This window comes from Prorops nasuta, unplaced genomic scaffold (genome assembly GCF_024137725.1).
Source record: "Prorops nasuta isolate Cenicafe-Biocafe unplaced genomic scaffold, Cenicafe_Pnas_1.2 PNAS00004, whole genome shotgun sequence".
Lineage (NCBI taxonomy): Eukaryota > Metazoa > Arthropoda > Insecta > Hymenoptera > Bethylidae > Prorops > Prorops nasuta.
Genome location: NW_027116801.1, coordinates 8862448 through 8873233, shown reverse-complemented (window position 1 = coordinate 8873233; position 10786 = coordinate 8862448). Strand labels below are relative to the sequence as shown.

The 10786-nt window shown below is 34.5% G+C and overlaps 2 protein-coding genes across 2 annotated transcripts; both read right to left on the bottom strand.

The window, feature by feature from the left end:
* Positions 1–1994: 1994 nt before the first annotated feature.
* LOC136772276 (DDB1- and CUL4-associated factor 10 homolog) lies at positions 1995–7772 on the bottom strand. Its single transcript, XM_066725148.1, has 6 exons — positions 7113–7772; positions 6744–7005; positions 6345–6656; positions 6109–6280; positions 5817–6032; positions 1995–5738 (listed from the first exon to the last, which is right to left on the bottom strand). Exons 2-6 carry the CDS (start codon positions 6947–6949, stop codon positions 4557–4559), a joined length of 2088 nt encoding a protein of 695 aa, XP_066581245.1. The 5' UTR covers positions 6950–7005; positions 7113–7772; the 3' UTR covers positions 1995–4556.
* Positions 7773–8228: 456 nt separating this feature from the next.
* On the bottom strand, positions 8229–10685 carry St2 (Sulfotransferase 2). Its single transcript, XM_066725801.1, has 7 exons — positions 9869–10685; positions 9572–9769; positions 9366–9462; positions 9120–9276; positions 8925–9045; positions 8757–8851; positions 8229–8678 (listed from the first exon to the last, which is right to left on the bottom strand). Coding segments are annotated over exons 1-7 (990 nt in total). The 5' UTR covers positions 9870–10685; the 3' UTR covers positions 8229–8357.
* Between the last annotated feature and the right edge of the window lie 101 nt (positions 10686–10786).

Genomic DNA, 10786 nt, shown 5'->3' with positions numbered 1-10786 from the left:
GTCCAATCTTACAGACATCTCACTCGATCCCAATGCCAGCTGCTATCAATTTCTCACCCAAACCCCTCTACGTCGAGAGGAAGAAAGCTGTTTACAGAATGCCCTCTTCGCCAACGCCCTTCAAGCACTCGCCGGATTTTTCAAAGATCTACGCTGCCCTGCCATCCGAAAACATCCAGTACATTAGCTACCCTACCGAAAAAATGCACTATGCTAACCTTCCCATGGAAAAAGCGCAGATCAACAATTTCCACTTGACAAAACTCATCAAACTCGAGCCAAAGCGTCAGAAGCTCGAGGCCAAGGTCTCCGAGATCGGACCTGTCGCTACCGCGGACGACGATAGTCTTGTCGATGATGATGATGATGATGACGACGACGAAGACGCCGATGTACTCCAGGTACCAAAGGCATCTGACGTATTACTGGGAAAGATGAAGCCAGCGAGGAATACAGGCTTCAATCCTGACTCGATCGTGATAGAGGGTGGATTCAAGCCTATCATCAGGTATCCCGAGGCTTCGGAGAATACCGTTGACAAGAAATCGTCCAACGACTCGCGACAGGAAGAGAGCTACTTGCGCGATAACGCGAAACGTCAATCGTTTGATAATTTTGAGCCAGTCTTTATTCCGTCACCGTCCATGTCCGTTGCGGTGGAAAGGAGCAAAAAGCAGAAGAAGAAGATTTTCACGAATAACGTACTTCGGGCGACTAAGACGCGATTGGACAATCTGGACGACATGGAAATGGCAGCTGATCGAAATCAAGGCTACTATCTTCCACCGGTGCCCGGATCGACGGTGGATGAATTGCCTCCCCAATCCGTCCTTATCACTTACGATGGGAAGAAAGTGAAAGACTCCACTTTGGCCAGATCCATCACAAGGCTCGAAAATCGTCCTCGTGGAAAGTTGTCTTCGGAGATTCTCAGCAGAACGCCGCAATTTGGCAGGTTCCAAGGTGAATTGCCACCACCGATTCCTGGTAGCATCGACCCCGAGGATGCCACGAGGATCAAAGGCTACTCGAGGGTGGTCTCGGCTGTTTCCATTCCCGACGTTCTCTCAAATATGCCAAAAAACACAAAGCTAACGTTAATACAGAGATCCAAAAGATCGAGGGACAACGATGACACGATGCCGAGTACGGTATTTGACGCGAGTAATAAAACGAGTCATCACGATCATCCGAATCACAAGGGACAAGAGAATCATTCGGAAATACCAGCTAGCACCGGAGAGACGATTCTTGGCAATTTCCATTACATTATTTTAACGATAATTTTATATTACGTCCTCTGACGTATGTCGTTTTTACAGTTTCTATATAGAAACGTATAATGTGAATAAATGTTTGCTCAGTCTCTTCGAAGACGTCATTATATTGGGGCCGATGGTAGTTATTGTCGCGGTGTGTACAAAGACATTGGGCAAAGGAGAATGTAATAGTCGGAGTGATAACACGGGGAAGGCATATAACTAACCATGAGACCACTATAGTTTCTCATATTTAGTGCAATTCGTCTATCTCACTTACACTTTACACCAGTTCGCCTAACTTATCCTCCTCATAACTGTTATTATCTAATAATCTTATTTAGTATCGCGAAAATTAAATAATCTTCCTATCATCAACTTTCCTTTCGTTGTACGTTCGTTATTCATTTTTATATCTACTAAAAAAGGAAAGAAACATAAATACTCGTAAACCATCCTTTCCATTCTCCTACTGTAGGAATAATTTTAAACGATTATAAAAAAACTGAATAATACAGCGAATCGCAGCATCAAGAATAGCATTTTCGCTGTATTTCGAGAGTTTGTTGAGTTTACGGACATAAATGTAAATAAGTGAAAGCATTATTGTTAATAAATATATCCACTGAAATAAAAAATCTGTTTGAAATTTATTGATGGTTGGATCCTTCATGAGCCTCATTTCTGATGTAAATATAACCGTGGAGAGAAATCATTGGACATTGTACGTCAGTTATAAGATTTTATTGAGTTATATATAGAAAAAAAGAAAACAATCAAAATTTTACAAAAACAATTGTCACCTTAACTATGGCAAGCATTAAATAGTTTAAATAGATGATTGCATTGTCAGACACAAGGTCGTTGCTTCTCTCCGTATTAATGGCTTTTATCATTGGTGCTCGAAAGAGCCTATTAGTTTTTAAATAGCTGACATAAAATAATGTAAAAATTTGTGGAAATGGATTTGTCATTAATCACTGAGTTTTCGTTTTCATGAAGTAGTATCTGGACAAGGCATCCATACCAGCAGTTGATAGCATTAATTTCTTTTTTATCAGATGACTTAGTTCACAAAAAACATTTTTGAAGATCGAAATTCGTTCAAATATATAACTACTTTTCATGGTTTATACTTTAACGCTCAATGTCTAATCAATGATACATGTACACCGTGGAAAGCCACATCCTTAACAAATTTAAACACAAATTTCTAAAATAATTAGGAATAAAAGAGTGTTCTAAATTTCTTTTTCTATTATTTCTCCTTTTTAAAATATTCCCTTCTTCAATCAACCAATAGCGTAACTCGTAAATGCATCGTGTTGGAGGAAAAGTATATTTTAATTAGCAATGGCGTCCCCACCTGCCATTCAGCGAGTCTCAATATTTTTGAACCGCACATGTTTAATGAAAATGGTTGAAGTAAGACTTACTTAATGCTGACCCTCAATCAACATTATTTATTGAATTTATTAAATTAATTACGTATTTGAAATGAAGAGCTTCGCTGAAAAAAGATCAAATCAGTTTTAAAAAGGATGCTTTTTCAAAATCACTTTAATTACTTTGATTTTATTTAATTTCTATGTATTATATTTTTTGCTAACAAACTTTCTTTTTTTTTTATTGAAAATATTCACTATAAGTTAACTTTATCGTAATCTATATCTTCATTTTTTGTTTAAACAACAATAAGTTTTTCAACAATGAAACAAATTCTAAATTCTACAAAATTATCACAATTAATGTGATACTAAAAAACAGCTTTTTTAAAATATTATTTAATCCTTTTTTTTACTGAAGTTCTTCATCAAATTACGCAACAATATTAACAAACTTTGACAATTAATGTTAATTGAAGTTCAGCATTAAATAAATTTTAAATCAACTATGTATTTTTATTAAAGATGTATGGTTGGAAAAAACAAAAACTACGAATAATCGTACAGTGAAGTATATAGATTAGCTGTAGGGAGAGAAAACTCGATTAAAAGCAAAGTGAATACACTGTAACATAAGTACAATTTTTTAATTAAATTCACTATAGTTAAATCAATTTCTCCCGCATTACACGACATGCTATTGGTGAATTTAACAACGGAATATTTTAAAAATAAAAAATGATACAAAAAAATTGTATAATATTTGTTTATTTTTAATTATTTCAAGAATCTACGACTAAATTTTCTCCGGTACATAACTCTACACCGTGTATATAGTATATTATATATATATATCTATATATATATATATATATATATATATACATATATTACAGATTTCTATTTATTCAGCTAGAACAATGTGGTCATCGTTAACCGCATGTGAATTTACTGCGGTTAAAAAAAAAGAAATAGCAAATATTGCTTTACAGTAGTTTCTGTTACTACAAAAATAATTTTTTATGTAATTAAGAAATAAAAAAAAATAATTGTCGAGAAAACTACTGTTGCATGATAGATAAATATGACAGTGTATTTGCGCAGTCCGCACACTGTACTGCACTAAATTACATTTAATGTTACAATAAATCGAAATTTATTTTTAGGTTGGAGCAGTCACAGTTGCTGTATAAGTTATATAGTAGTACTCGACAATAAATATTTGCCGTCAAGACATTGCCGTATTTCTTGATAATTAAATTTGCATAAATTACTGTTACATCACCTCATTATGCCTATATTTCTATAATTTTAGTAAAAATTTATCTTGATTAATAGATATAGGATAGTACGAAATCATTTCATCATTTATAAGTCATTACACGTAAAATTAAACGTACCTAAGGTTAAATCCAGAAATAGAGTTTAGTACAAAAAAAGTATTTACTTGAAAGCTACAATCTGTTTTGGTATGATTGCTGTTAATACATTTCATCTCTCCATTATTAAGGCTAAAAGAATGTATATATATAATAATATTTTATATAATATGTACACGTAATATAAACTAAATCGTTATATCTGAATATTTTTTCGATCGATAAAGCTCGCTTTAACGATCCAAGTAAGAAAAACAATAATTTAAGTGACAGCTTCCACCAAGTGAATAGCAAAAGTTTACTGCAAATAAAAAATAATTTTAACGCAGTTTCGAAGGTGTTGTAAATGCCATAAATTGCTCTAGACTATTTGAAAAATTACAGAGTACATAAACATTCGCGAGTAAAGTAAAGAGTTTGACGGTATAGAAAAAAGATTGTAAGTATATATATATGTATATATCTATCTGTATGCATGTATATATGTATAAAAAAAAACAGATCGTTACATTCACCACAAAATATAAATTTAGCTAAACAACTGGCTGATGCCAAACTATTTTACCACTCAGACAGCCAGATACGAGTAAGCAATGCCTTGGTGAAAATTTGGTACTAACGACAATGTCAGAATGACTAATATTAGTTGCTAATTCATAAAGTTGAACAGCTTCATTATTTGCTGGGACACAGTGGGATAGCTCTTGGCAATCACTGGAAAATGCTAATAATCTAACTCCGTAACCGAAAGGGGAGCAGATAAATCTACCATCTGCCGAAAAACATAATTCTTTTATATAACCAGACCCTACATTAGGTTCCTCAATATAATGAGTCAATCTAGGTATATTTTGATGAATTTCGTGATTACGTGGAATCGCGTACGTGGTCTGTTGACCTTGTCTATTCTGATTTGGAGTTCTGGTTCTATCCCCGATTATAACGACCGTATGAGATGATCGGGGAATATTAATGCTTACTCCACTTTGCATTGATCTACTGGTCCAGTCTCTTCTCTCTGAAGAAAATGGGTAGACCTCTCGTTCGCGTTCCCGACGAAGTCGCGCTTCTCTAATTGCAACGAGCGCCTCCCACACGTCAGTTGTACTCACGTGCAATTCTACGTTGGCGGTTGAAAAATTTTCAATAACATTCAGATTACGGCGTCTCATATGATTAAAATACGGCCTATTATTTCTATAAGTATGCTGCCCTCTATTTCTCTCATCCAAAGATTCTTCTTGCATACCATCGGTATGATCATCATTATTATCGTATCTATTATCTTGTGGCTCAGTTTCTCCACTTCTATTTAAATTAGATTCCGATGTATTAACGTTTGATGTAACTTCGACAACTCCATAGCTCGTCCGTACAATGTTTCGATCAGATCGTGAGCTTCTCGATTGAGACCGGGAATTCCTATTAGAGCTTTCCTGCCAACTATTTGTTCGTGATGGTCTCACCGGTATAGTTTCAGTAGATATAAAGGAGTTTGATCTCCCATCACCTGTAGCTCCGACTGCTCTAGTACGATTAGCGCTATCAATCACAAAAGAAGATGTAATTCCTGATCGAGATGGCTGTGGTTGTTGTGACTCATCATATTCTTCAACGGTTAATTCGTTAAAATCTGTCGACGAATCTTCGGCTTCCTTAATTTGTTCAACGATGTTCGATGTGTCGCGCTCTTGTATATCATGAATACATGTCCACTGAGAAGAAATATGATAATTATAAGACTAATACATTGCTATCATTAAATTTATATAATAAAAAATTAGTAAGCTTGCCTCAGATTTTTCTCCACTGCTAACGTTACGAGACAAAGTGCACCATCCCTGTGGATGAACCTGAAGGCTGGATATCACTTCAGCATCATCTCCAGTTGGAAAGTCTGTTAAGAACTCTACCCTATTATGTGTACGAGATTGAGAAAATAAATGAGTGAAGCATGCAGCAACCGGAATGGTTGTTTGAGACAGCTGCATTAGCCGATACACATTTGGCTGAAAATAGATATTATAAAGATATATAAACATTACTTCAAAATTGGCTTGTAACTTGTAAGATTTGCTTGCATACTTTAAATCCAGCTAGGTCTTGGCGTAAAGTACTTAATTTGAGGTTATGAATAATAATAAGATATCCAGATGTAGTAGATATTAACATTTTAGAGGCATCTGGACTAAGTCTTGTGCGCATCAGTCCATTTGTTTCAAATACACGAGTATATAGGAAACTGTTTTCTGTAAAACTGATTGGAAGAATATTCTTAGTACAGAGTAATATATAATTAAAAGATACATTAAGAAACATACCTATTAATGTCCCATGTGTATATACTACCATCAAATCCACTAGTTAATAGCAAACCATCCTTTGGACTATATTCTATATTCTTAACCCAATTTGAATGTCCTTGTAAAGTTCTTATTCTTTGTTTTAAATTTCTAGCATCCCATAAAGCAACAGTACTATCGTCAGAGCATGTAGCAAACATACGCTGATCAAGGAATCTTACACAATTGACACAATCATTATGAGCATTACCAATTGCATGAATCAATTTCCTTGATAGGGGATCAAACATAAGAATACTTCTTTTCTCACAAGCTGCCAGTAATAATGACCTAAAAATAATAAGTAATAAATGCACGACAATTCTACAGAAAGATTATAACAGTATAGAATAACTTGTAAATGACAAAAAAATTTACCCATCTGGAGAATATTCCAAATTAAACACACCACCATGTCTAGCTGTAGTTAAATTATCTAAATGATCCCAAGATGTTACTGGTTGAATGGAAGAATATAAGTTTTTACAAAAACGGTCTCCATGTCCCAAAGGAAAATTAATTCCTAGTTCTCTTTGTCTCAGCCAAAGATTACTGGCAATATGTTTGGTCCTTACTTTAGGCATTTCCACTCGTTACACACTTAAAACTATGTCTGTCAGTTTTTTCTTAAATACAAGGCCTGTAAATAAAATTAAAAAATTAATGATATTTTCATGATTAGAATGAATTGATAAGTTGAACAAATCTAAGATTTTTATAATAAAAAAGAGACATTAGAAAGTTTACCATAGAAAGGGAAAAAAATCAAGCCTCTCCAATATTCCAATTTCAGCTTTTTATCGTTTAAAAGGATATAGATAAAGCATCAAAAATAATATAAATACAGAAAACTACACTTTGATTGAAGATAGGTTATGGATAAAACGTCACTTGTTAAAGATACTGCACGTGACTTTTGGATATGCTCCTGTTCATCCCCCAAATAATATTTATCATATCCGCAAAATTAAAACTGAATTATTAAGTGTTTTAAGCTGCGATTCATACTGAAATTTAATAAAATTCTAATTAATTTGTAAACCCTGACACAACACAATAATTCCACGCCATCTTTGCTATGACCAAACCAGCCTATGACATTCAATTCGACGTCGATATCTGGTTTCTGCCTTCTGGTACATTCAGCACAGCAGCTGTCGGTTCTCGATAATGCACATCATTGCAGTATAAATGTATACGACTAAATTTGACTGCATTTCTTGCAATTAAAATGTTAAAATAAATATATGTATCAATTTTCTCAATTCGTTTCTTTCTCCTACGTCAATATACGTAGCTCGATCGTTACCTCGATGTACTTGCGAAAAAATGACAATTGCTTGAAAATATAGGTACGTAGAAGAAACAATTTTTTATATATAAAAGAATATAGTAACTATAACAGTAAAAATTTTTATTTACTTTTTTTTGCCAACGATTGCATTTAGTACAATGTTATAATCTGCAAGTAGAATAGATCATTCTCGCTACTGTCACTCTTGTCGAATTTGTTCAAAATCTGAAATACCTGCGACACAGATAAACGATCGAACTATATAAAGTATAATTGATATATTAAGAAAATTAGAGTAGATTTTTGTATAGTTTACTCACTAAGAGTTATATGCTAATACCAGAGGCTATATAATTATGGTATCAGCATCAGCAAGGTTGTTCGAGATAAAAACGCGTTAGGATCAAACAAAAAGTATAATTACAAGAAATTAAAAATAAAAGCTTAAATCGGAACGTTTAGCTGATTTTTGTGCGATTTACTTATAGGAGTTACGCAAGGTCGCAATAACATACAAAAAACTAATCGGAAAGAAATATATATTAATAGACCAAACGGTATCCAAAAGCGACATTTTATTATTTTGATTACAGTTTTCAAACGATAAAGTGGTAAAAACAGATAACAAGTAGCTTATTAATTAAAGGTGGGGTACTATATTTCCGTATCGGTAAGCGCGCCCTAGCTCATTTATACATTCACTCTTCATCACATGAAATATTTTCTGTATCAAACTTGAGGCCAGTACCGCGTAAGTTTTTTTCAGTCCATTCGTCGAATCTTTGTGCCAGTTCCTCGGACATATAATTTCTCCAATCCCCAACTTTGCCTTTCCTTATAAACTTCACATCGGGGTCGTCCACTTGTACACGCATATCTGCCAAAACGTGTTCCATATTCACAGCCGGATTCGCTGCCATTTTCGAGAATTTCAAGTGCTCGCAAAGCTCGGATATCTGCTCTTCGCTTACAGATTTATTTAAAAACTTGGCAGTTTTCCGTATAGCTTCCGATTGATTCTGGAAAATGCATGATTTTTTAAAATGAACGCTATCAAAAGATAATGGGAGAAAAATAATGTAAGAACAAAAATTTACTTTCTTCATCTCCTCGTAAGTCAAGAAAAGTATGTTCTCTTGATCTCTTCTCTCCCAGAATCGAAGTACGTGATTCCAAAAAGGTCCCATCGGGGCTAAAATTATTGCATAAATATTTGAGAAACATTGGAAAGAATGGACGAGAAGATTGAACGTCAAGCAATATACCATTGTCGTTTAGTAACAATTCCGCAAAATCGTCGAAATTCTCCTTTATATTATGGAATACTCTGCAGTAATGATAGAAGCTAACGCAAGTATCTTTTGGATTCCTCGCGATGTAGATGATCTACGAATAAGCAAACACAGTTGTAAAATTGCAAGAAACACAAAATCTGTAAAAGTGTGAAATAATTGTAGAACCTTTGGCTTTTTCTGGTGAATTTCTTTTGGCAATAAATCAAATGGCAAATGAGTTTTTATGTATCTTGGACTGGATGTATTCTCAACATTTTCAACCGAGTTACCTAGTTTTGCGAACCACTCCACGTAGTTACCGGTAACCATAAGGGCCGACGCTCTGTAACAAATAAATCATTCTTTACCAAAATATTTTAAAACTGGCGTTATTTGATCGATCAGTCATAGTATCTCTGCAAAAATACTTACTCGAGCAAAGGATTACGTACAACTAACAGAGTTCGAGCATTCTCGTAATCAAAATCATTCCCAATGCACCATACCATTTCCTGAGCCCAATGACTGCCTATGAGATATTTTAGTGTTACACAAAATTGGAATTATCATACATATACGTTTAAAATAGAGGAGAATACAAATATATTATTTCGTGCGAGAAAGAAAGCTTGATTTACCAGTTCGTGGGAAGGACACCATCCAGACATCGTCATCCCTTATCTGCATATCTCTGATTCTTTTAGCGTAAAAAACATATTGCGGTGGTAAGAGACACAGGCCTGGATTGACTCGAAGAAAACTGGACTTGACGCCGAATATCTCATCCAGCTTTTCGCCCACTTTACCCTCGATAGTCGAAAATGTAATCTCATCCACTGTAAAATTCGTCATTTTTCTATATATTGTAGAATTATTTATAGGAAGAGGGTTGAGCTGGAGGAGAATTTTAAACTAATGCTGAAGTACATACTTACTTGATCGCTCGACTTTATTATCCGCTCGTTGAAATTACAAGACTCCAAAACTGAGATGCTGTTGCGGCTACAGTTTGCGGCGCAATGAAATGTTCACCAACTTTCTGCATCTCCGCGGCACACTCACGGTCAACTTTTTTTTTCCTTATTTCAAGTGACTTTCGTACTTTCATTTGACTAACACACGTAAAAGCTACATTTCAGCGCATCGAAATATCGACTCGTCCGGGGTCATGAAACTTTAACACGTGAGTCAAATGTGTTGCATGTAGCCAGGAAAAAGTTTCCTACTTCCGGGTCATCTTATTGTTGGACAAAAAAAGATGCAATTAATTTTAATTACAAAATATTCACAATCAGAAAATTTACAGCTATATATTTCCTTTGGTTTTCTACGTTTATAGGATCTGAATAAAATTGTACGTTTTGAGTGATCATTGCTTAAGTTTTAATTGGGGCGCGATCTTCATCGATTACTCATTATATTATCCAGAAATGTGTAGCTTTTATTTCGATAACGGTGCTTTACGAGTATTTATCATGCGAGGAGAAAAATTTTGCGATGTTATTAACTTTCTCGTTTGGAAGAGATTTCACTTTCGGAGAAAGTTGCCAGCTGCATCCGTACCAAAGCTGATTCTCCAGATTAAAAAATGCACGAGGTGGTGATGTGTCGTATGATTGTTCCACCCAATAAGAAAAAATATGTTATTATCATTATCATTGATCGTAAACGATACATCATATATTTAGAAAGTTCTTAAATTTTCGAGCAGTAAGTCGATAACGGTATAGGTAACTAGGTTTTAAAAAATAAAACTACAGTTCTACGCAGTTCTCTTGGTACATCTACAAAATTGAATTGAATTAGATATCCAATGCGCATACGCGAACACATCACGTGGGGTCTCACCTTTA

Coding starts and splice junctions, on each gene's coding strand:
- LOC136772276 (XM_066725148.1), bottom strand. CDS start 6,949: ATGCCTAAAGTAAGGACCAAACATATTGCCAGTAATCTTTGGCTGAGA. Junction 6,657..6,743: donor TTGGAATATTCTCCAGATGG/GTAAATTTTTTT, acceptor TATTATTTTTAG/GTCATTATTACTGGCAGCTT. Junction 6,033..6,108: donor AAGACCTAGCTGGATTTAAA/GTATGCAAGCAA, acceptor ATCTATTTTCAG/CCAAATGTGTATCGGCTAAT.
- St2 (XM_066725801.1), bottom strand. Junction 9,277..9,365: donor GTACGTAATCCTTTGCTCGA/GTAAGTATTTTT, acceptor TATTTGTTACAG/AGCGTCGGCCCTTATGGTTA. Junction 8,679..8,756: donor CTTACGAGGAGATGAAGAAA/GTAAATTTTTGT, acceptor TGCATTTTCCAG/AATCAATCGGAAGCTATACG.